At 17.5% G+C, this 26,631-nt stretch overlaps 2 protein-coding genes across 9 annotated transcripts; both read right to left on the bottom strand.

Moving 5' to 3' along the window:
* Positions 1 to 63: 63 nt before the first annotated feature.
* On the bottom strand, positions 64 to 6,315 carry LOC100863908 (uncharacterized). Of its 2 annotated transcripts, none has more exons than XM_086908488.1 (7): positions 6,064 to 6,315; positions 3,880 to 4,077; positions 3,507 to 3,797; positions 3,147 to 3,430; positions 2,140 to 2,224; positions 1,884 to 1,958; positions 64 to 1,472 (listed from the first exon to the last, which is right to left on the bottom strand). In XM_086908488.1, the coding sequence occupies exons 1-7, from the start codon at positions 6,113 to 6,115 to the stop codon at positions 766 to 768; spliced, it is 1,692 nt and encodes a 563-aa protein (XP_086764614.1). In that variant the 5' UTR covers positions 6,116 to 6,315; the 3' UTR covers positions 64 to 765. The 2 variants fall into 2 exon arrangements, with proteins under 2 accessions (XP_086764614.1, XP_086764615.1); XM_086908489.1 differs by having other exon boundaries at positions 6,040 to 6,251.
* A 2,607-nt stretch (positions 6,316 to 8,922) lies between these two features.
* Positions 8,923 to 26,307, bottom strand: RasGAP1 (Ras GTPase activating protein 1). 7 transcript variants are annotated; one of them, XM_086908483.1, is made up of 16 exons: positions 21,521 to 21,602; positions 20,326 to 20,446; positions 19,972 to 20,241; positions 19,565 to 19,721; positions 19,238 to 19,425; positions 18,748 to 19,083; positions 18,359 to 18,560; positions 18,053 to 18,271; positions 17,851 to 17,975; positions 17,651 to 17,782; positions 17,048 to 17,089; positions 16,870 to 16,976; positions 16,540 to 16,783; positions 16,133 to 16,474; positions 15,805 to 16,016; positions 8,923 to 9,191 (listed from the first exon to the last, which is right to left on the bottom strand). In XM_086908483.1, exons 1-16 carry the CDS (start codon positions 21,573 to 21,575, stop codon positions 9,118 to 9,120), a joined length of 2,826 nt encoding a protein of 941 aa, XP_086764609.1. In that variant the 5' UTR covers positions 21,576 to 21,602; the 3' UTR covers positions 8,923 to 9,117. The 7 variants fall into 7 exon arrangements, with proteins under 7 accessions (XP_086764609.1, XP_086764610.1, XP_086764612.1 ...); XM_086908485.1 differs by having other exon boundaries at positions 9,050 to 9,191; positions 15,801 to 16,016; XM_086908484.1 differs by lacking the exon at positions 17,048 to 17,089.
* Between the last annotated feature and the right edge of the window lie 324 nt (positions 26,308 to 26,631).

The raw sequence follows: 26,631 nt of genomic DNA on the forward strand, positions 1-26,631 counted from the left end.
CTTTTTATTTTTGAATATAATCGATGATAAATAATTTATTTTTTATTAAATAATTAATTAAAATTAAACTCAAAATTTTTATTTTCTTTTATTTTTTTTTTATTATTATGTACATTATCCTTAATAGCTATACAAAATTTCTTTAAATTCTTTTTTTTATTAATAATTTTCAAAATAATATTATAAAGGTAAAATTTTAGAAAATAATTTTACCTCATATATAATATAAGTTATCGTAATTAAAAAAAGCTATGTATCCATTACTTGCACCTGGTTCATAAACCTAAAAAATTTAATTAATATCGGCATCGAACACTTTACGAATATTACTTATTCGTAAAAGATTTTTAAATATTTATATGTATAATACAAAATTTAATTGATTATTTAATATATATTTTCTTTATCTAAGACTGTAAAAAAATTATTGTAAAATCCTCCATGCTCATATAATTTCATCTATACTTTCTTATATATTTATATGTATTATTCAGTTTCTATAAATATTTATTGTTTTAATTAATCATATTTAGTTTATTTTATATTAAAAGAAAATTATTATTATTATTATTTTATTATATAATAACAAACATTCAAAATTCAATTATCATATTAAATATAAATTGATTATACAGAAATAAATTCTGCAATTTTAATAAAACTAAAACTGTTTCTCACATTAAATATATATATATATATATATACACAATATGATTATTTTTTATGTTTTTTATTGTTTTGATATTATTGAATATTATTATTGAACTATTGGTTTTTTCTTGGTCTTATTTCTTTTTCATGTTCACTATCTTCTTCATTATCATTTTGTATAATTTGTAGTTTTCCATATCTAGCCTCCAGTTTTGCAATCAATTCAGAATCATCAAAATCTTCAATTTCTTCTTCTTCTGTTTCTTCTTCTTTTGATATTGTTTTTTGTTCAATTCCTATTTGATTTTTTTGCTTCATTTTATCAATATTTTTATTTTCTTTATATTTTGTTTTCCATTTTTCATTTTGATTTTCTATTTCTAATATTCTTCTTTGTTCTTCTTCTGTATCATCTATTTTGTCATGTTTTTTATTAGTTTTATATTTATCTTCTTCTTTCTCTTCATCTTCTTCCTCTTCATCTTCTTCTTCATCTTCCTCTTCTTCTTCTTCCTCTTCCTCTTCGTCTTCTATTAATTCTTCCTCTTCTTCTTCCTCTTTCTCATCTTCATCTTCTATTTCTTCTTCTTCCTCATCTTCAATCTTATCATTTTGTTGTGAACTAGTCTGTTCTTTTATTATTTCTATTTTTCTTTTTTCTTCCTTAAATTCCTTTGTTTCTATTTTTTTACTTTTATCTTGTTCTCCTGTTTCATATTTTTCTACTTGAATAATCAATTTATTTTTCAGAGTTACTTTTTCTTCCACATTTTTTTTCTCAGATAAAATTAATTTTGATTGATTTTGAACAAAGATAACTTCTAAATACCAAAAAAAAACATGATTAATCTCTATATTTACAGGTATAAGATATAAAATAAAGAATTATATGATTAGATTAAATATAAAGTATATTATATAATTATTTAGAAATATTTATAATAATTTTTTCTTTATTTATATATTCTTGTATCATTTTTAACAAATAATATAATATTTCTAAAATTAAATTACAAAATTAAATGATTTTTAAAATGAATTTCAATTTATTGAGTTATATTAAAATTTAAAGTATGATATTATATTATTATATATTAAAGATAATTTAATAAAAATGATATAATTTTTATATCATTATAAAAATGGTAATTAAAAAATTTTAATTTAAATCAAAATTTTATCTATCTGCAAATATAATATAATTTGTAAAACAAAAATATTACAACATTTACCATTATTCCATCGTTTCACAAGGACAAAATGTGCAGCAACAATAAGTGCCACACCAACTCCAAACTTCATAGCCACTGTAATCATCAGATGTTATTTTTCATTGAAATTTGAAAATAAAATGAAAAATAAAGAAAATTTAGAAATTACAATAATTTTTCATATGTTACATTTATATATTAAAATATATAAGAGCATGGAGGAATTTTACAAAATTATAAGTAATTCAATTTTATTATATAACAATATTTTACTTACCATTAGCAGATTCTTCTTCTATTTCTTCTATTTCTGGCTTTATATCTATATCATTAACATATTCTTCAAGTTCTATGTTTTCTACCTAATATAAAAACAATAATGTAATATTATACTTTAAAAATTTTTAAAAATTATAAAATGAAAAATATAAATATATATTTTTAAATATTTTCCATATAATCTTCATATAAAAAGATATTAATAAAATTTAATTAAAAAATGTGTAATAATTTAATTTTCCATCTTATAATAAATATAATATAATAAATGTTTTTTTATTTTTTATAAGAAAATAAATAAAATTTTTAAAAAAATTAGGATTTTTATCTAAAAGGAAATAAAATAATTTAATGAAATGAATAAAATTGAATAATATAAACAAATCTTATAATTAAAATATTATAATATACAGAACAAATCTTATAGCATATATAATATCAATATCATTATATTTAATTTATTTAAAATCAAAATTTATTTCATTTAATGAAAAATATTTAAAATATGTATAAAATAAATATTTTTAGAAAAGATTTAATTATATTAAATCTTTAATTATATAAATTATTAAGAATATGATATAAATTAATAAATAATAAAAGATATTATATATATATATATATATGCATGCAAAGTGTTCCATCTGAATATTATCTGAATTTTTGTTATTATTATTATTTTAATAATAATGTAATAAAGTAAAAATGTTTGGATGAAAGTTGGTTCCAAAAAATACATATTTTGATGCTTTTAATTTTTTATGAATAGAAAAATTTCTGAAGGTTTTATGAATTATTTTTTCAAATTTAGCCATATTTCTTAATGTTTATTGTATGTAGTTTATTTAATATAATTTGATATATTTTATAAAAAAATATCAATCAATATAATTAATAAAATAATTAATAACAAAAGTTATTAATTAAGATATATATATCATAATTTTAAATGAAATACTTTGCATACAAAGAAATAATATCTTATTAATTTTATCTTAATTTTACCTCTTCTAAAGGTTCTAAATTATCATCATTAATTTCATTAACACCAGGAATATCCACGAAATTTTCAAATTTTTCATCTTTATTTCTTGTCATTTTTATTATTTTATCAAATTGACTATCTGTTTCATATAAAATATTTTTTTCATCTGAAAATTTTTCTGTACTAATACTGTATATTTCTTCTAACACATTAATATCATCAAATTCTTCTGGTGTAATATCTTCTTCCAATATATCTTCTTGTTGTTCTCTGTCTTCATATTCACTTTCATGGCTTAATTCTTCTATATATATTAAAATTTGTATTATATTTAAAAATTGTAAAAATATTTTAAGTTTGGATTAATTATATTTTAATACCTTCTTTACTTTGAAAAACATTTTGCTCTTCATTTGATTCATTTTCATTTATTGTTTCTTTTTCTTCCTCTGCATATTCATTTGATATTTCATCTTCTTGAATTTCTTCTTCATTAGAAATTTTAATTTTTATAGTTTTTTTATTATCTTCATCATCTTTTGTTTCCTTTTCTATTTCTTTAGTTTCTTCATGTTCATTATCATGTGATTCTTCATTAGATAATAATGCAGAATCATCAACCCATCCTTCAAATATAAAAGCCCAACGAGAAGATTCTAATGGTGTGCTGACTTATAACATAAAATATATGGTAATATTATATAAAGAGAAAATAGTATATTTATATTAAAGATATATATATAATTCACTTACTATCTGTAGTACCCCTATGCTCAAAAATAACTATACCAATTAAACCCACAAGCATTGTTAAAATGACAAAGAATATAATTCGAGCACACCAATGTCCTCCTGTGGTACTTTCTTTATAAATATGTATAGTTACATTATCTGTTAAATTTTCATTAATATTTCCCAGAGTAGGTGATGGTATAATGTTATCTTCCTCATCTAAATATGATGATATATTATATAATTTAATAAATAATAAATACTTAATATAAGTATTTATATATTATGTATTATAATATAATATAAAAATGATTAAAAATTATAAATTATTGCATACTGTATGTACATAAATTATAATTAATATTTTAATATTAATTAGAAATTAAAAAATAATTTAATAAATGTTTAACTTTAAATATATAAATAAAGAATATAAATAATAAATTTATTTTATTATTAAAATTCGTTATTAAAATAAAGAAAATAAAAGAAATTTTCTTTTTTCTTAAACTAATTTTATTAAATTACTAAAAATAATTTAAAAAAATCAAATAATCAGTAAAAATATCAAAAAGTTTTTTGTTTTATTATACATTTGTTCAATACATTTTTGATATATATTTATATATAACAATATAATATAATAATTAATAACCATATATATATATTTTATATATAGACTTACATATATATACATATTTGTTAAATATTTCTTACAAAAGTGATAGAGATGCGATATTAATGTTAATAATTATTATTATTCATGATATTATTTTTATAAATAATTATTCTTCTAGGAAAACTTCTTCTTTTACAATAAAGTTTGTGATATAATGAAAATAACAACACTTGAAAATGATATAAATAAAGTATTATTACTTTTTTAATTTATGATACAATTTTTTTTATATTTTTTTATATATAATATTCAATAATATACATTTATAAAAAATATATATTATATATTAATATAATATTATTAATACATATACATATATTATCGTACTTATTATATTAATCTTTATTTTTTATGTATTGTATGTACTATACTGTGTTATATGTAATAAAAATGATAATTATATTTCATATATTTATTAATCAAATTCAAAATATAAATATTTATATCATAAATTGCAATATTTTAAAAATATGTAAAATATATAAATAAATTAGCGGAAAATGTTTTCGGACTGGATAATATAGATCTATTTTTGAAAGTCAAAAGCTAGGCTGATCAAACTTCTAAGACCCTGTATTTTCTAATTTCAGTAACATTGCCAAATATGCCTCAAAATATCTAAGACTTCGTATTCAACATTATACTAATAATACTTTTGTGATATTATAACCAATTTGAAATATAATATATAACTTTTAAATATAATATTTAATAAATAATTTTATATTAAATATAAAATTTTTAAAATATGAAAATACATTATTTTATATAAAAAAACAATTTTAAATAAAAATTAATAATTTTATATTTTCAAATAAAAATAAACAAAAAATTATATACAAAATTATATTATTATAATTTCATAAAAAGTTATAAAGCTCACGAATCTTAATAAAATTTCATTAATTTGAATAATAATAAATGAATTATATAGTATTACTCATGATATTTAACAAATTCGGATTATTTTCTATTATTAAATATATATATTAAAATAATTCGCAAAATATTTTAGCAATTGTGCAATAGTTAATAATTGTCAGATAATTATTAAAGCAATTGTTTAATATTTAAAGTATATTATGAAATGTGATATGTCATGTAAATTATATATATATATATGTATATATACATGTACTTAATATATATATGTATATCTATTATGTAATATTTAATTATTTAAATTTGCAAATAAGCTATACAATAAAAATTGTACAAATATATTATTTTAATTATATATTAATTATTATATTTAATATCTGTCCGTTAAAATAATTTCTATAAATACTAAAGATATTCTAAATAATCTCTATATATATACATATATACATATACAGTATTTGTATCTAATATGATTTATATATTTTGAAAATTAAAAAAAGAAAGAAATTTAATATACAATTTTTAATCTATAAATTTTTTTCATAATTTAAAAAAATTAATAAAAATACTGTTCGTTTTTTGTATTAATAAATACGAAAGTTAAATTATAATTTTCTCACACTTTCAGTAGCCTATTTTTTTACCCTTTTTACGTTTCTTCTCTTTCCGTTTTCTTGCTTGAACATCACCAGACATCTTCTGCACCAGGAAATATACTTATATTTTTTATAATTAAATAAACACGAAAAGTTAACTTTTTAAAAAGTCGAACACAGAACCGCCTCTATAATAATTTGATTTGTAATGACTTCAACAAGTGTTGACATAGTACGAAAATCCCTAGTAAAAGAACGATGAGTGAAAAGAAGAAAATCCCACTTGAACATTTCTTTGATCTAAGTTTTAAGTTTTATTTTCCTTTCTTATGTTTAAAATTTTTAAAGATATGCAATAAAATATTTATATAAGAAAAGCTACATAATATGAACTATTTATTTTATATATTCATAATATATTCATAATGTTGAATATGATTTAATTTATGAAAATATTAGCAATAAGTAATTTTTATATGCATAGTAAAAAAAAACCACAATTTACAAATTTCTAATTTTTCTATATAATATAATATATAATATATATATATATTATATGAACACACATATCTTATTATTAAATACATAATATTTATTAAAAAGTTAGATATTATTAAATTAAATTTTATTTCATCAAAAATGAAAAATATTTTATATCAATATAGCTATATTAGATATTGTAATATGTATATTAATGTAATATATATTTAACGAGATAAAATACAGTATGTAAATGAACTAAATCACGTGATATATATTGTAAATCGTAAGCTTAATTATTGTTTAACAAATTGTTATGAATTAATAATATTTGCATCATTTCATAAAATGACAACATTTTTGGAGATAATTAATATTGTTATTTATTTATTTTTATGAAAACGAATTATACGAAGTAAATTTTTAACTTTTTATGAAATTGAATTCATTTTTTTTTTATTTTGATCTAAAAGGTTACAAGTATTTTATTGTTGTATTCCACAGTTAACAAATAATTTTTTATATAGAAAATTTATAATATTTTTGGAATTCGATTGTATTTCCTCAAATTTGATCATATGATTTTATTTATATTTAGAAATTCATCTTATTAAACCTAAGTTACAAAATCATAAATCTGTTCAAATAATAAGAATATTAAAATGAATATAATATTATTGTATTAAATATCCAACATGATAATATATTATGAAACATATTAAACAAAAATTTTAAATTTATTATTCTAATAATTAAAAATAATTTATTAATGAAAGGAACATAACACAAATAATATTATTTGTATAAAAAATTAATATACATCAATAAAGAATACAAAACAAATATTTTTGTATAATATTGATTTTTATAATAAAAAATAAAATTTTTTATAATAAATTTATTCTATTTTTGAATTATATTGATATTTATATTCTTATATAAAAACGTATGTATATTTGCAATATGTACATTATATCTAAAATATTTATATTTTAATTTTTTACATATAAAAAATTTTACTTTTAAAAATTTTCGAAAAAAATTTGTAATTTTTATTATAAAATTTAAAAAAATTTTTAAAAATCTATAAATTTATAATATAACTAATTCATGTATATATTTAAAAATTTATTATTATATTTATATTTAGACATTGCATTGATATATATATATATATATATTTACATATATGAATATGAATATATATAATATGAATATATGAATATGAATATATATTCATTTTATAATTATTTTTTAATTTAATTGCAATTTAATAGTAACATTATATGCAAAAATAATGAAAAATTCAATGTTAATTCTATTTACAATAATATTGAATTTGAAAGAAAATTTTATACTATAAAATAAAATATATAAATTGTGATATATAAATATTATATGTATATCGCGCGCGCGCGCGTGTATGCATGTATATTTATAAATTATTTATATTTAATATTTAATTTTAAAAAAACTCTGAATGAGATTCATACATATATAACAATACTATTAATATATTTAAAATACACATTAGAAAATTATTAATTTATTTGATTTAAATAGATTATTTTATTTATTAAACTATTGCAAAAAATATATAATACTTTTTCTTTTTCTGACTTTTTTGCTGGCTCATTTCTTTTTTTTTATTTGGTTAATTTTTAGTTTATTCTATAAAATATTTTATATGACAATTACTATTGCATATATATTTTTTGAAAAGAAAATTGTTGGATATCAATTTCTGATATATAATAAATTTTGAAAATAACTTATAAATATAAAAGATAAAATTTGTAATAAAAAAATTGACTATAAGTTTTGCAGCCTCAAAAAATTAAATCATATAAAATTATTACAATTATATGTATGTATTTTTTATAATAATGAATAATATTAGTCACTAATTTTTGTAGTAACCAATATTCAACAAATTAAATAAAGCATAAATAAAATTTTATTAAAGAGCAGTCTTATCTATATTCATAAAAAATAATAATCAAGCTAACTTAAAATAAGTATTCAAAAACAATCAAAACAAAAACAAAATTATAATTATAAGTTGTTTGAATAATAAAATATAATATCTATTTACAAATATATTATATTAAAAACATATTATACTTATATGTATAAAATCACATATATTTAAAAATATTTAAATAGATATATTTAAGAAAATTTTGTATATTTATTTGAAATAAATATATTCATTTGGAATCAGACCTGATATATCCTTTGAGAAAATATAAATAAAAATACAAACAATATGTATTCATTCCAATATTTTCAATATAAGATTTTCAATAAATGCAATTCAATAGATATATATATCTATTTATAAATCAGTACACAGTTAAAAGAATGGAATAAGAATAAAAATAAATTAGATGAAAATTTTATGAAGTTTAACATAAAAAATTAATATAATTATATATAATATATATAATTTATAATTTTATACACATATTTTTTTCTGTAAATTACATTAAGCATACAAATTTGGAAACCATTGTTAAAACAATATTTATCATGCTACTATTTACAAATTAAATATTATTTATATTGATTTTGTATTTATATTGTATTATTTGATTTCAGCGTATAAAAATTATATTATAATTAATATTGTATTTTCCTAATATTCAAACTACTATACAATGTATAGTATGTATTTTGCTTCTTTTTACAAGCATCTAAAAATTAGAATTATACAAATATTACTAATTATTAGAAATATAACATTAAATAGAAGTACTATAATCTTATAAAAATATAAATGAAACAATAATTTGATTAAAAATGTATGCATAAATAAAAATTGTACATTAAATATGCAATATGTTTTAATGAATATTGATTATAATATATTTATCTAATAATGAGATTATTAATTTAATCTATTGATAATACAATTCATTATTATACTTATATATATATATATATATAGATCTTATATATATATATATATAGATCTTTTTAGAATAAAATATAAATAAATAAATAGAAAAGATTTTATTGCAGTGAAATATCATATTTTAGCATGATAACTAGAAGTATTTGAATTAATTCTTAAAACATTGCGCATTGTATATTTTTATTATTAATGAACTTATGCAATTAAAAAAGCAATTAATTTAATAAAAATGTATGCATAAATAAATGAAAACTCCTCATTAAAGGAGAGTCAACAATATATATAAAAAAATTGTACAGTATATTTAGTTTAAGTGTTGTAATTTGTATAATAAAAATTTTTGTATATTTATTTTATTATTAATTTTATTCATTTAAGAAAAAAAGAAATTTATTTCATGCCTGATGTTAACTATTAATTCTAATTATTATTATAAAAATTATTATAAAAATATTTCATTTATGTTATTATATAATATTCAGATTTAAATATTATTGTAATTAATAAAATAAAATTACATGTTACAACGTTATTATTTTTACAAACGTTATTATTTTTATATTTTTATATTTATTGTGAAGCTGTAACTTAAAATATAAATTTAATATATTCACATAAAATAGATAGAAAATTGAAAATATAATAAGAAAAAAAGCAAATATAAAAATTATTATGCAAAAATATTAAAGTTTATTTTTTAAATTATTTAATTAATGTAATTTTGTGTACAGGATGGTGATTTTATCTTTCAAAAAAAAAATCCATTTTATCATATTTTATTTCATTTAATCCAAAATTAAATGCTACATGACTTGAAAAATAAACTTGAATGAATATTTTTGCATATGAATTTTTGTGTTTATTTTAATTTCTTGGAATCATTTTTTAAAGTTTTATCTACTTTTGAACATTTTGTATTTGAAATTATTATATTTATTAAATATTTATATTATAATGTTTTTGGTTTTATTAAAAACTTTAAATGTATTATTAAATATACAATGAGTTATTTATAATTAAAAATAAATAGTTTTGTTATAATTATATATATATTTATAGTATGAACAATTTAATTATAAGATTCAAATATATTAATAAAAATTCTATTTCCAATTTATTTTTTATGTTTAAGGTTTCAATTTTTGAAATTATTTTTAATTTTTCAAAATTATTTTTAGTTATAGTTTTTTTTTAAATAAATTTCTACTCATTTTAATAAATATTTTTTTTCTATAATATACATACCATTTATATTAATCAAATAATATTAATTGATTGATTAATAAAAAATTTAACTTATAATGTTTCTTTCTGAAGTTATACGCTATATATTATTAATATAAGTTGTTTTATTGTTATTTAATTCATAATAATTCGATATTTCAAAATTTATTTGTGATGAAATATATTGTGATGTAACATCAAGTTATTTGTAAATAAATAATATAAAAATTAATGATGAATAACAATGCATTTATTAGCTTAGTAAAGGAGAATACATATTTGTGATGGTTTTAGTATTTTAGTTATAACAAAATCAATGAAAAACATTAAATAATGTTTTTTAATTTTAATTTTTATTAATTCAATTTAAAATTTTTAATATTTTTAATAGTAGATATAATTTGTGCCTATATGAAAAGAAAAAAATTTTCATTACATAAAAAAATCTTTATTATAATTTTGTGGAAAGCAATTGTTGATTACAAATTTTATAAACAATAGAAATGATTCAGAAACATTATAAGTTTAATTAATATTTTAAAAATTTAATACTGTTGAAATGAAAAATTTAATAAGTAAAATAGAAGAGAGTTTTATAATATTTATAATATTAGCTAAATGAATGAAACTTTAAAAACATTAAAAAAGAAAATATATTAAAAGGATACTTTTTTTTACGAAAAAAAATTAAGATTTGACAAAATATTTTGATTCAAAATGAGACTTATAAAAATAAAAATAAGTCAAATATAATATATAGATACTTTTTTTTACGAAAAAAAATTAAGATTTGACAAAATATTTTGATTCAAAATGAGACTTATAAAAATAAAAATAAGTCAAATATAATATATAGATTTGTATTGTATATAAAATACTAATATTTTTATTATAAAAAATGAATACAAGTTGTCTATATTTACAATATCTCTAGTTAATTTAAAATGAATAATATTATGCTCTTTAAAAATTATTATACTGTTTATAGATATGAAAAAAAGCTATAAAGAAATTAAAAAATTGTCACAGACAATTTTTACTTGATTATGATTTGAATTCTAGATTGTTTATAAGAATTTTACATATTCAGACAAAAATCTTCTATACCAATTACAACATAATATTATAAATTTTTAACTTTGGTGATAATATTTATTACAAAATTTAATAATTTTGAATGAAATGAAATTTTAAAACATTTGTGAGGTTTATATACTTCTTTTAATGTACAAACAATGATATTTAAATAATATTCATAAATAAAATTAAGAAATCCTTTGAGTTTTACATTATTAGTAACATATATTTACTAATAATTATAATTTTATTCCTAAATATCTTTTAAAAAAATTTTTAAAAATGTTTATTAAATTGAAATATTTTAAATTCATTAGTTTAAAAATTACTTTAATTTTAGTACTTAATTATTTTGAATGTATGATTACAAGTATAATTTTATATAAATTACAGTTTTTATTTATTTACTTATTTTTTATTTTATGTGTTGATATAATTATTATAATTTATATAATTTTTTGATATTAATTTATTTTATTATTTATTTTATATTGTATTTATATATTTTCAATTAATAATTATTTAGAATATATTTTATTATTATATATATATTTAACTAACATTATTTATAAATATTCATAAATAAAATTATTATTAGAATGTGATTATGTTAATGTGAAAAATACTTCAAAGAATTGCATTATTTATTATATACATTTATATTTTTCTTTATATATAATTCAGTTTTTATTTTCTGATTTTTATTCTTTGTTTCAAATTCATTCAATAATTTAACAATTTTGAACAAATTCGATTGTTAGAACTTTTTAATTAAAAAAATTTAGATAAATAATTTAAATATCATTGTCATAATTAATGTAATAGAAAAAATTCAAATAAAATAATAAATATATAAATGTCTATTATAATATTTTTTTATATATTAAGAAAAAATCAAAACAACTTGAAGTTGATAATCTCAAAATAAAGATAAATTATAGATATTTTTTAATTACATTATTGTCATTTATTGTTGCTATTAGCTATCAATATGATTTATAATAATTACAAATGTAAAGTTTTTTTAAATTTTTGTTTAACACGCTTAATTTTATTTATAAAATAAAAGTTTTTTTTATATAATCAGATTGAGTATTTAATTTAAAAATAATTTTTAAATTAATAGATTAGAAACAAAAAAATTTTAATACTTTTTTATTGAAAATAAATTGCATTTTTAAAAAAATTAATTTGTAACAAATATAAACTATATTAAATTTTTATTTATAACTGTTCTTTAATTTTTTTTTATAATTCATTAATGTAATATTAGAGATTTGATTTAATATAGTGAAAATATGTTAAAAAATTTTGACATTTTTTATAAACAAATTATAAATATTATAAAATTTTCTTGGATTAATTTTAAAAAATTAATAAAAGAATATAATGGTGAGAAATAAAATAAATGTTAAAGCTAATTTAAATTATTTAAGAAAATAACAATGATTTAAGAGATTATAAAAAATAGAAATCAAAATGGAATCAAGTAAGAGTTTAAATAATTTAATCACAGTTTTTCTGCTAAAAATATAATATAAAATGAGAATGGGAAGATTGAATATATTAAGTAAAAATATTTTTCAACAAAGATAAATTTGAGTAATATTGATTCAACTAATCTTTTATATCAATTGATCTTTTATATTCTATCCAGAATAAGCAAATTAAATATGTTTAAATAGATTACATCAAAATATATAGGTTTTTTTATATCAATTAAAGTATTTTTTATCAGAAATTTTGAAATTATTTTTCAAAGCAACAAATTCAAAAAAAAGATTTCAATGAAATTTGATCAGTATTATGCAAATTTATTTTAACAAGATATAGATGATATATGAAGAAAATAACGTAAAATAAGAAAAACCTGAGAATTAAATTTAAATGGAAATTAAATTAAAATAAAAAGAAATAAGATTATTAATTAAATTTCATTTTGGTGGGCATAAAATTTTTAGCTTTTTTTTTATATTTAACAAGTATAATCTAATAATAAAAATTTTAATTGTAACAAAACTTTTGAACATTATTATAAATATTTTATATCTTATTTTAACTTCATATTTGCTCGTGTTATATATGTATCATATTTCAATGTTTCAATGCTTCAATTTATATATTGAATCATTATTCATATTAACTGTAAACAAATAGTATCAGTGAAATAGATTACATTTTGAATGAAAGCATTACACAATATTTCATAAAAAAAAAATCTAATCTAATTAGATACATGTTAAACCAATATACCAATTCAAACAAGTTAAATGTAATAAAGTTTGATGAGATGATTTCTGCACAATATATATATTACATAATATATTTAAAATTTATATTTAATATATTTAAATTATTTAAAATTTATATTTATATATAAATTTATATAAAATTATTATATTTTTATTATAGGATTATATAGGATTATACTTATCAAATACCATAAGATGACAAAAAAAAAAAAATAAAAAATTTTATGTTCAGCAAAAAAAAGTTTAACCAAAATAAATAATTAAACAATTTTAATTATATTATAAATAAAGATTTTAAAAATTTTGCATATATGAAAATTCATTGAATACATATATGTTCATAAAATATTCATATACATATATGTTCATAAAATAATTCAATTACTAATTAATTTAATGCTATAAATCATGATTGCACTGTGTTTGTATACAAATCTATCATTAGAAGCCACTAATATTATTAATCAATATTAATAACATGTAATTAATTAATTAAATTATTAACCGCGGTATGATGATAATGTATTTTGCATATCTGTGAAATAAAAACAGAATCAAAATAAAAATAAAAAAAGAAATTGGTTCGCTTTATTTCACAAATATATATAGTTGTTTTCAAATCTGAACAATAACGAAATTTGATATTTTATTAACACAGTTTTATTATCATGAAATAATTAGTAGCTAATTGCCTTTAATTAGAGGGAAGATTATGTTATAGAAAATTTTATTTTTAGCTCAAATTAATTTATCTTTAACATGAATTAATTCAATTAATCATTGATATTAACATATTATTTAAAAAAAACAGTTCTGTAAAAATATTTTTTGAAGACTTTTTAATATCTGTTATTGACTTTTTAATATCTGAGTCAAATAATTTCTTTTAAAATATTTTACCTAATTTTATAATATAATTTTATAATATTTTACCAAAACAGAGAAAAGAAATAATATAAAATCTAACAAAATGATTAATGATAACAATATATAATGAATCAATAATAAACATTTAAACTATTATACTTTTCAACAATAGCAAAAATGTATGTATAACATATGATATACTTTTTATGTTATTGATCAATGTATATATACATTGTATTATTTTTATCATCAAATATTTTATATACCAATTTTGAACTTTAAAGAAATAGACTTCTAAATGATATCATTTTCATTTCATTTAAATATTTACTCTTTAAAATGTAGATAACATTTGAAAATTTTAATAATTTTAAAATATTATAATTAATAAAATTATACTATACAAAATCTTAATTCTGTTTTTAAATAATATCTTTTCATATAGCTTTTTCATGTTTCAAATTAAATATAATTTAGTTTGAATTATATTTGATACATACACTTAAACCATATATACTGTATATATCTGCAAGAAATAATCACTACAATTTATCTTGATATGAATAATATGAACATATGAAATAATATCTTAAAAAACTTTATAGGAACATATTTTCATCTTCAAAGTTTAATTGAATTAATTAGTATGATCATTTATAGAATTACAAGATATATCAGATTTATCACCTTTGAACTTTGTTACTGTGCATTCATTTAATATTTTAGTATGATCATAGCTATTGAACTTTCTTGAATGTAATGTACTAGAAATATTAATTTCATCTATTGCTAAAACATTTGAATTATCTAAAATTCTATTGTTTTCTAAATTTACATTTTTTTCAGAATTATCTGTTCTAAACGTATTATTTAGACTATGATCAAATGTTTTGAGATCATTCTGAATACTTTTAATAATTTCGGTATTATTTTCATATCGTCGTAGTATATTATTTTCGTTTTCATACCTACGGTGTATTGAACCAGAATCTAGACGTTTTCTAAATGTTTCATCATATGATTGTTGATCCTCTATTCGTCTAGAAAGTCCGCTGTCATAACAATGATCTGATTCTATGTAGTGATTTAGATTATCTATTTCATAAGCACGTTTTGTTAATTGACCTTCAAATCCAGCTCTTGCAGCTAAATGAAGGTAATTGTCATCTCCAATTGGAGCTTGTCTATAATAGATAGAATATTTTAGATATTTTATATTATATATTAAATATACATATAATTTAATTATAGTTGTGAGATTATAGTTAAAAAATATATTAGTTTGTTTTAATTAACTTACTTGCTTCCATATTTAGTATCACGTGCTAATCTCCTAAAATAAGCTCTATGTTCGTGCTGTAAAGCGTATGCAGCTTCTCTTAATGCAGTTAAAGTTTTAAAACAAGATGGCACATCTTCTATAGGAGATCCACCACCCGGTATAATACACATATCATTAGCCCCATAAACAGCTTGACACTCACATGCACTCATTAAAGTTTCGAGACGTGGCATATTTGTAAATATTAAAGAATGTATTCGTTGCAAATCTCGATCTGGATCTAAAACCATACGCAATCCAGCTTCTACTCCCGATGATACTTCACTACATCCTGGAGCAATTTCTGCTACTGCTTTACAACTATAAGCAATATTTATTAATGAATTTGAAAGATATATCAATTAAAATAATGCCAAATAACATACCAAAGCCAATGGCCATTAATATATGCACTCGGATGATATTTTTCTAATCGATTACTATTTGTACGACAAATTTTTGTTAAAATATCAATCCATTCTTTTTCTTCTACACAATTTCCTGCTTGAACATATAATGCCCTCTGTGATTGAATAATTTGAAATATATTTTTCATTTTAAAAGAATCTTCGTGAAGTTTTTCAACTGCCAATATTTCTTCAAGTGGTATTTTACATAAAGGTTCTTTGCCTACGAAATATAATGTCAAATATATAATTCTTTAAAAATATTTTTGAAAATTAATCTATTATTTAAAGATATAGAATATAAGATACCTTTTGTTTTTGAATAAGACAAATCCTGTGTAGTAAGCTTAAAATATCTTTGTTTAAAATTTTTCCGACCAAAGCGTTTTCTACCTTGTGCCCTTTTAATCATTACTCTGTAAATAACAAAAATGGTAAGTTTATATTTGAAAAATTTTTAAATTAAAAATAAAATACTATTACAAACCTCTTCTTACAATCAGTAGTATGCATGAAGAGAAAATATATTCTATTATAAATACTTTTTATTAGCAATAATTATATTTATTTGAATAAAACTATTTTAATTTAATTTATTAAATTTAATATTTAATAATAAAGAAATATATAATATAATATAATAATAATTAAATTAAAATATTTTTAAATTTTAATTTATCATAATCATTGCAATTATTGAAAGCCCAATATAGACGAGCAAGTTTAATTGCGTGAATGTTTTTTGTAGCTATTATTTACTCATCTAAACATTACAATATTTGAATTTGAAAATATTTTAGAAAATATGCAAAAGAATCGTGATAATCATTTTTTCATCTTTCAAATTCGCAAATCGCCATCAATCTAGGCAGGTTTTTGTTTAAGTTCAAAATTATTAAATGTGCGAAAAATAATTACATAATAAAACTTGCTTATCTGCATCGACGAGCTTGTTTATTTTTTAATTGATTATAATGAAAATTATTATATAAAAATTATTTATATAAAATTATAAATTATTATGAAAAAAAAAATAGAAATATAATAAAGATACATTAATCTAATATGTTAACATAATTATTAGACATACCCTTCTTTTAATACAATTGGTTGTTCTTGTTGAGTACTTGTTCGTTGTTTTGCAATATTACTATTACTACTAGTTGATATTAATTCTAAAAATTGTTTAACTGCTTGTATGTGCTTTTCTGTATAAAACTCTCTGAAAAATATTTATATAATCTATTTATTTATAAACCAAGTTTTAAAATAATATTTATTTCTGTATACCTATACACGCATTCCATATATTCTTCTTTACAAACACTACCTGCTCCTCCTCTACAACTTACTAAATTTCCTAGACTTTGAATTGTTTTAGAAATTAATGTTAAAGTTCTATTAGTCTGAGAATCCTAAAATAAATAATAATATATTTCAATTTATAATTATAAATTATCGATATTATTTTTTTTTTCAATATCAGCCTTACAATTTGTTCAGTAGTAATATCAAATAATCTTGGACCCAATATTGCAGGAGCAAAAAATCTTAAAAAAATAAATCCACTGATGACTGAATATCTTACTTCTTTATTTTTTGGAAAATGTGTTGCTGCAAGTTCTTTTAAGCACCAAAACATTTCACACATTAATGATGGACATCGTACACCAGATGTTGTAATAGCAATAAACACTCTCTCAACATATTCCTATTAAATCACATAAATATATAATTAAACTATTCAACATAATAATAAGATATTTAACATAAAAATATTTCTTTAAATTTTGCATACCTTTAAATTTGTTAAATTAGTTTGAATCGTATTTGCATCCTTTACTCTTGTTGGATCTATTTCACATGATTTTTTCTCTAAAAAAACTTGTTTCATAGCTGGTCGAAGAGTATTATGTAAATAGTGAAGACCTGCTAATCTCATACCTTCATCCATCATCTTACTTACTAATGTATTGCCACGAAATATTGTTGTTGGATCACTTTAATAAAAATAACAATTACATTATATATATGTATAAATAATATTTAAAAATATACACACACACACACACATACATATATATAATCATTATATTATAAATTTTCATAATGATCATTCTGCATAAATACAATAAATACAATAATAAATAGTAAATATATAATTTAAAAATAATTTTATTTACTTACGTTAATTTAGAAATTTCATGACTAGCTAAAGCTCTCATTACAGAAACCAATTGACCATAATGTACTAATACCCTAACTAATGGTTGAGCTGCTTCCATTTTACTTGATACAATTTCTCCCAAAATATAAACGGCAGAAGATGTTATTGGTTGAATATTAACACTTTGTAACAACAAATTTCTAAGTCTATCATACATTGCTGATGGAAAAACATGATCAGTTGTATAATGTATTTTTAACCGCAGAGATCCTAAACCTGGAAGTACGCCAGGTGATGTGGAACTATTTGAAATTTTATTTGGACGATGTTTTACTGCTCTAGGTTGTAAAAAATACCTATTAGTAATAAAACATAATGACAATTAAATTTATTTTTTGTAATTATAAATTTTTATATGCCAATAGAAATGTTAATAATAATTTCTATTTTATTGTAACATTAAATGTTATTTTTAAATAATTTAAAATATTTGAAAAATATAGGAATTACCATGCAGTTGTTGAATTAGTTGATTGTTTTTGTAGGCCTCTTAAAGTAATTCTAACTTCACCAAGAAAAGCTGGCTGTTCTCCCATTCCTGAAGATGCATGCCATAAACCTACAACTACTTCATTCACTTCTCCATGTTCAAGAGAATAATGGGAAATATCTTTTTCTTTAGATTCTGTTATTTCTGGCTATAAATAAAATTTTATAATAAATAAATCAAATAATTGTAAAAGAAATATTGTTTTATATAAATCAAACTTTTATATAAAACATAATTTGACTATAATGATATATAAATATTTTTTAAATTAGTTTATTTAATTTTACCTCAAAAATAAATGTTTCATTAAAATATGGAGATATTGTTTTTTTTTTAATTTTTGTGCGTTTTAATACTTGTTTACCATTACTATAGATGACTGTAACAATTGCAAATGGATCACAGCCACCATTTTTAATAGTTAATTCACTACATTCTATAACCCTATAAAAATCAATCATGATTATTGTATCTATTAGAAATATGTTTTTAATAAAGATGACATTTTTAATAAAAATGTTTTAAATGTTTCATATGATTTATTTTATCTTAAATATTAAATAATATTTTATAATATATATATATATGTGTGTGTGTATATAAATAATATTTATATATTCAATATAATACTATTTTATAATTGTTTTATAATTCATTTATATTTATTTTGTAATTATTTATTAAATTGAATTACCTTACTGTAAGCTTAGATTGAGCATGTCCAATTTGAGATTGGAGAGAAAGTTCCAAATGTGCTTTACCTTGCACTTCAGAATCAGCATCAACTGGTCTCAATGGAAACCAATGTTCTTTATTATGATAAGTTGTCAAATCTTCTCTTTTTATTGCTACTTTACCCAAAATTTTATCTTGTTTTAAATGTCTATCGCGATCATAAACATAAATCCCAAGATAACGAAACTTTCTAGGCACTTCAAATTGAAATTCTTCTCCAAAAAATGGACTATATTAAAAAAAAGAAACATTTTATATATATTTACATTTTTAAGAGTATAAAACAGCTTATATAAATAAAATTAAAAATTACTTGAGAGTCCTTTCCATTGTTGTTGTTCTAAATATTTCTTCTTGATCAAGAGATAATACACAATATACATCTCTTGCACCAGGAGATCCATGATTTCTGCTTTGTAAATTTTTTACCTCACCTAAATGCAATTCATTAAACTTTTTTATAAATAAATATTTAATATTTATAAAAAATTATATTAATTAACTAATTTTTCACTTACAAATTAAATGGAATTTCACATTTTATCCCATAAAAACAAAAAATACAAACTACTGAAATATCAAAAATCTTTTCTTATAAAATTGATTTATAAGAATCTCATAAAAATATCAATAACTAATGAGAAAATATTTTAATTATATATTATATTATATTAATTAAACATTAATAAATTTAGAATGTTTTAGCAACATTTTAACAAATAATAATCAAATTTATAAAAAATATTTTATTAGAAAAATAATAATTGAATTTTTTTAATAATATTTAATTAATATATTTTATAGCATAATAGTTTTATAACATATAGCACAATATTTTATTTTAAAAATTATATAAAATTTAAGAAAATATAAGTAAGTTATTAACAATATTATTAATTATAGATTAAAAATATATATAAGAAAAATCTAATACAAAAAATATCATTTTTGTATTCATAAAATTTATACTGTCATACTAATGTGTATAATGTGTATAAAACTATGTCAGAAGCAAAACAAATTCTTGATACATTTATCATTAAAATAATAAAAGAAAGAAACATGTAATTATTAATTGTGACGAATTTAATTAATATCAAATAATGATTTTCTATTACACTAATGAAAATAATCAATTCCTTTTAGTATTAACTAACGAGAAGCATATATTTGTATAGAGACAACGATGCGTAGGAGTCGAAAATGTACGCTTACGTGTTGATCACGTAAAATTTAGCATAAATATCACTCTCATATAATTGTATAAAAAATTTATCAAATATATATAAGAAATCATAAAATGACTTATAAAATAGTATTTTCCATTTAAATAATAAAATCAAAGAAATCAAATTTAGTGACATCCCAAATGAATCCCAAACAAGTAGCACGCGTATAAGAACACATTGCATTTTTTTAAATAACAACATTTTGTGATATTAACACATCATATAATTTTTAGAAATTTCACGTTCTTAATAAACGATGTTTTTAATAAATTTTCGTACCAATTTTTATCTTTAATCTTTCTTCAACGCGAACTAGGCGCGTCTCTTCGGCCATGTTACCTCCATGACACTACTGAGTGAGTACATGAACAGAATACAAGGCGGTACGTTCATTCTGTGAATGGATTTTAAACAGGACCGTACTAAGTTATATATGCACCCAATTTTAAATAATATGCATAATATGGATTTTTGAAAAAATTAAATAACGTTTGATTTATAATTAATTAAAACAGAAACAAGAATATAAATATAAATTATAATTATATATAATTTTGTCATTCATAAATTATTTAAAATAATTTCAAGTATTTATTTATAATTATTTTAAATCGTAAAAATAATAAATGTGAAATAACAATTAGATGAATGTTTGTAATATTTTAATAATAAAATATATAAAACAATACATTGTATTATATTACATTATATTTTTTTTGCTTTCATAATGAAGAATATTTAAATTATTAGAATTTTATTCATATATCTTATATGTAAACATTATATATATATATATATATATATATATATATATATATATATATATATATATATATAAATAATATATTTAAATCGTAATTACTGAATGAAACATAATGAATATTTAAAAATTTAAAGTCATTCATTGAAAAAAAAGTCATTAAATATTTAATGATTATTAATATAATTATATATATATATATTTATATTATTTATATATAATTATACAATATCTTATATCTTTTCCATAACAATATTGCAAACTTAAAATTAAATATTTTTTTTATGAAAAATACAAATATTACAAATTATAAATATAATTGAGCCTTTATGTTACTTACTTAACATTATTTTCTAAATTTAGTTACTTATATTAAAATATAGTGAATTTAGTAACTTAGATTAAAATATTTTATTGTTATAAATTTAATGTTATTTACAAAATAGTTTACAAAATAGATTTTGATATATTTTGATTAAAAATGTCAGATTGTTTTAATTAATAATATTTTTCCAATTTTTACTTTTGAATTATGAATAATAAAAAAAATGTATAAATAAAAAAGTGAAAAATGAAGAAATGAATAAATGAATGTACAGATGAAGAAATGAAAAAATGAAAGAATGAATAAATAAATCAATGAATTTAAAAAAAAAATTAAAAACAAATAAGTAAATATATAAATATGTATATAAGTAGATAAACAACATGAAAATTATGAACATGAAGAAAAACCGAATTTCATAATATTAGTAAAAGAATTATGTATTTACATATTAACAAAATCATATATAGACTTCATGAATATTAGAATTGTGATATTAGTTTTGATTGTAAATGTATTTTTTGGATAATTAATATTCATATATATCAAGATAATTACTAATCCTATGATTTCCTGTCCTTCTCATCACATTACTCTTAACTATCTATATTCTATCTTTATTTCAATGCGTTAAGTTTGTCTGCCTGTCGTAGAATGAGAACAAACCTCTATGTTGGAGTATAGTTAACTATAGTCGTGTAAGTGGTGAGCCACTTCCTGATGGCGCAATAGCCCGTTTCCTCTCCTCTGCGTTTCTCTTTGCTCCTCGCTCTTTGTAGAACTTTATAAACTACATTGGCTTTCCCTTATTCTTTTATATCATTCTTCTTTTTCTTAGTTTTTTTTACTAATGTTCGTTGTTTTATTATTATCATTATATAATCATAATGAAATAATAATCTTAATAAGATTTAATATACATATGTAAAAAATATAATAATATAATATACATAATAAAAAACTTTTATAATGAATTAATCATTATCGGATAATTAATGTATCCGTGTATTTTTTCATGAATATAAAAAAAAGAATGATATATTCTTAAAATAGTATATATATATATATATATATATATATATATATATATATATATATATATATATATATAAATTTCACAATTTAACAACGATTAGAAAAATATTCATTAGAAAAATAAATGACGATACTTTTCAATAATTAATATTAAATTAATTAATTAAATAAAATTAATGTTAAATGAAAAAATAAATATTCAATATTCAATACGATAAAAATGGCAATAATTTAAACCTATGAATGATTTTTATTAATACATAACAAATAATAATTTCTATTATTATATTGTAATTATATAAAAAGAATGAAATGTTTTCTGTAATATATGATTATTTTTTTCATTATTCTTCTCATAAATAAAATTCATAAAATTAAAAAAAAAAAAGAGAATGATATTAAAATAGAATAATAATATTCAAATAAACATAAAAATACAAATAATTTTATCACAATAAAATAAAATCTCAATTATCCAAATTTATTAAATTATTAATTAGGAACTTATTTTTAACTATATTTTAATTTTAATTATAACATAAATTATAGAGATGTATAATGTTCGCATAAAAATATTTGTATTTCTGTATTATTTGAATATTGTATTATTTGATTTATATTAGAATTTATTCTGTTATTTAATATATTATTACCGATTTATTAATTTTGTCTACAAACTTTCTCCTGCTAATTGATATATATATATATATATATATATATATATATATATATATATAAATATGATATAATATATATATTATATTATATAAACATAAATAATACACACGCGCGCACGCGCACATCTATTAATCACCTACTATCTATTAATCATACATCTGTTAATTTCATATAACGTCATTCAAAATTAAAATATATTTTTGATTTTAATTTAAATAATTTTAATTTAAATTGAACATTTTATAATAATTCATTGATTTATAATATTCATTCAATCATATCATTGGTTGTTGATAAGAATAATAGGTTAATCTAATTTCATTATTTATAAATACGAAGAAAATTTATTATACAATTATGCAACAAAATAAAAATTATATAATTATATTTGATAAATATTGATTAAAAGTTTCTATATTTTAAATTAAAGCAAATCTGTTCATACAATACTCATATTTTGGTAATTCTTATTGTTTTGATTTCTAAAAAGATTAATATTATTAAGCCAATAATAATGAATAAAAAAATCATTTTGTCATTACTATATGATTTTTATAAAAATCATTTTTTATATAAATTTAAAAAACAAAAAATTTCTATAACATAATTTTCGAAAAAGACTATTTTTGCAATTTTTACAATATTGATATCAATATTAATGAGATAAAATTAATTTTCAAATTATATTTTATCAAATTATATTATAATTTAATTTTTCAAACATTACATATTGAAATATTCATAGAAATATATTAACATAGATTTAAATAAAAAATTCAATAATTCAAACAATTATTTTAATTCATATTTTTATTTTTTATTTAATATCACATATTTCTTACATTTGTTTATTAAATATCGATTTATTTTTAAGTTACAAGAAAAGATTTTCTATCTAATCTTCTAAAAATATCTCAAAATCTATTTTTAAAAATATCTATTTATCTATTAATATTATTATTTTGGAGAAAAAAATACTAGAAATAATACTTAAATTATTCGTCAAGAGATAGGATATAATAAGACAAATCATAACAAAAATTATCTAAAAATAATTAAATTGTATTTAACATTAAAAAAATTAATTTTTCTCGAAACATTAACAATTTATTTTATATTTACTATTGAACTTGTTAAAAAATGTAATTAATTAATAAATACTAATTAATAAATATATATTGCAAGATGACAAATAACAATTAATTTTTTTTTAAAAACTAAGAAAAAAACAAAATTTTAATATTTGATGAGTATATAATAGATATATAATTTTATTGAAATAAATATTTCTTTATAATAATATATAGGTATAGTAATAATAATATGATAGGTAAAAATAATGATCTATTAAAATCTGCTTTATGAAATTTTCAGATAATTTCATGAACTTATTTATTTATATCTTTAATATCTAATTCACATTTATATTTTTAATATTTAAATCTTAGTAATTATCAGTCAGTAATATTTAAAGCTTAGTAATTATCAGTCAGAAAATTAATACAATAATAAATCTATTCCAAAATATATTTAATTCCCCTTTTTTTTCAAATCTTCTTAGAAATACTAAAATAGAAAAGAGTATTTTAGAAAACATAAAACAATATTTTGAATTTTTATATATTTTTTTTTAAAATATCTAATAACACTGAATTTTATTTCAAAGATACAAATTTTATTGCAAAGATTGATTTATTTTAATAAATTAAATAAAATTCAATGAGATTAATGTTATAAAATAGATATATAAAATGTTACAAATTTATTTAAATTTTCGAAAATAGAAAACTGCGATTTTTGAAATTAAAATTGAGATAAATAAATATGTATATATTTCGATTTTGTCTTTTAATATAATACAAGCGTAATGAAATAATTAAATATAATATAATGTATATAATTGAATAAATAAATGACAGTTAAAATATATGGATGGTCATGGATAATTGAAGAGTTCAGAAATCAATTAGTATACATTCTTCAAAAATGGCTTAAATTGAAAAATTATATTCTTTTTACTATTTAAATTTTCAGTTCTTAAATCAATTAAGAGATTCTTAAATTAGTTATTTTGAATATGATTTACATTGATTCTGAATTCTCTAGTTAATATCCGTAAATTTCAATAAAAGCAATTAGTAATTATCAATCAATTTACTTACATGTAAATACATGTATCACTTTCATATTTTAAATAATATTAATTACATATTTTTAAATATAATTTATTATGTTTTTTATAATGTTCAGAAATAGATTAGATTTTTGATATGTGTACGCATTAAGAATTCTTAAAATTTTTTAAAAAATTAAGAATTCTTTATTGTTTTTCTAATTATTAATTTTTTTTTTAATTTTTATTTATTATTCAATATATGTTATTTCAATATAATCAGAAATTTATGTTTATGATATAAAATATTATTTTTTTTTTTTACTTTATTAATAATTAAACAAATAAAAAAAACATTTCTTTTATTTCTTCTTTATATAAATTAAAAATAAATATGATTTTTTTAATATATAGAATATTTAATATATATATTTATAAATAATAAGTAGTTCTTTGCTATTCATTATTTCTTGTGAAAA

The sequence above is a fragment of the Apis florea genome, unplaced genomic scaffold (genome assembly GCF_048593485.1).
Source record: "Apis florea isolate Af1SG1 unplaced genomic scaffold, ASM4859348v1 contig_3078_pilon, whole genome shotgun sequence".
Taxonomy (NCBI): Eukaryota; Metazoa; Arthropoda; class Insecta; order Hymenoptera; family Apidae; genus Apis; species Apis florea.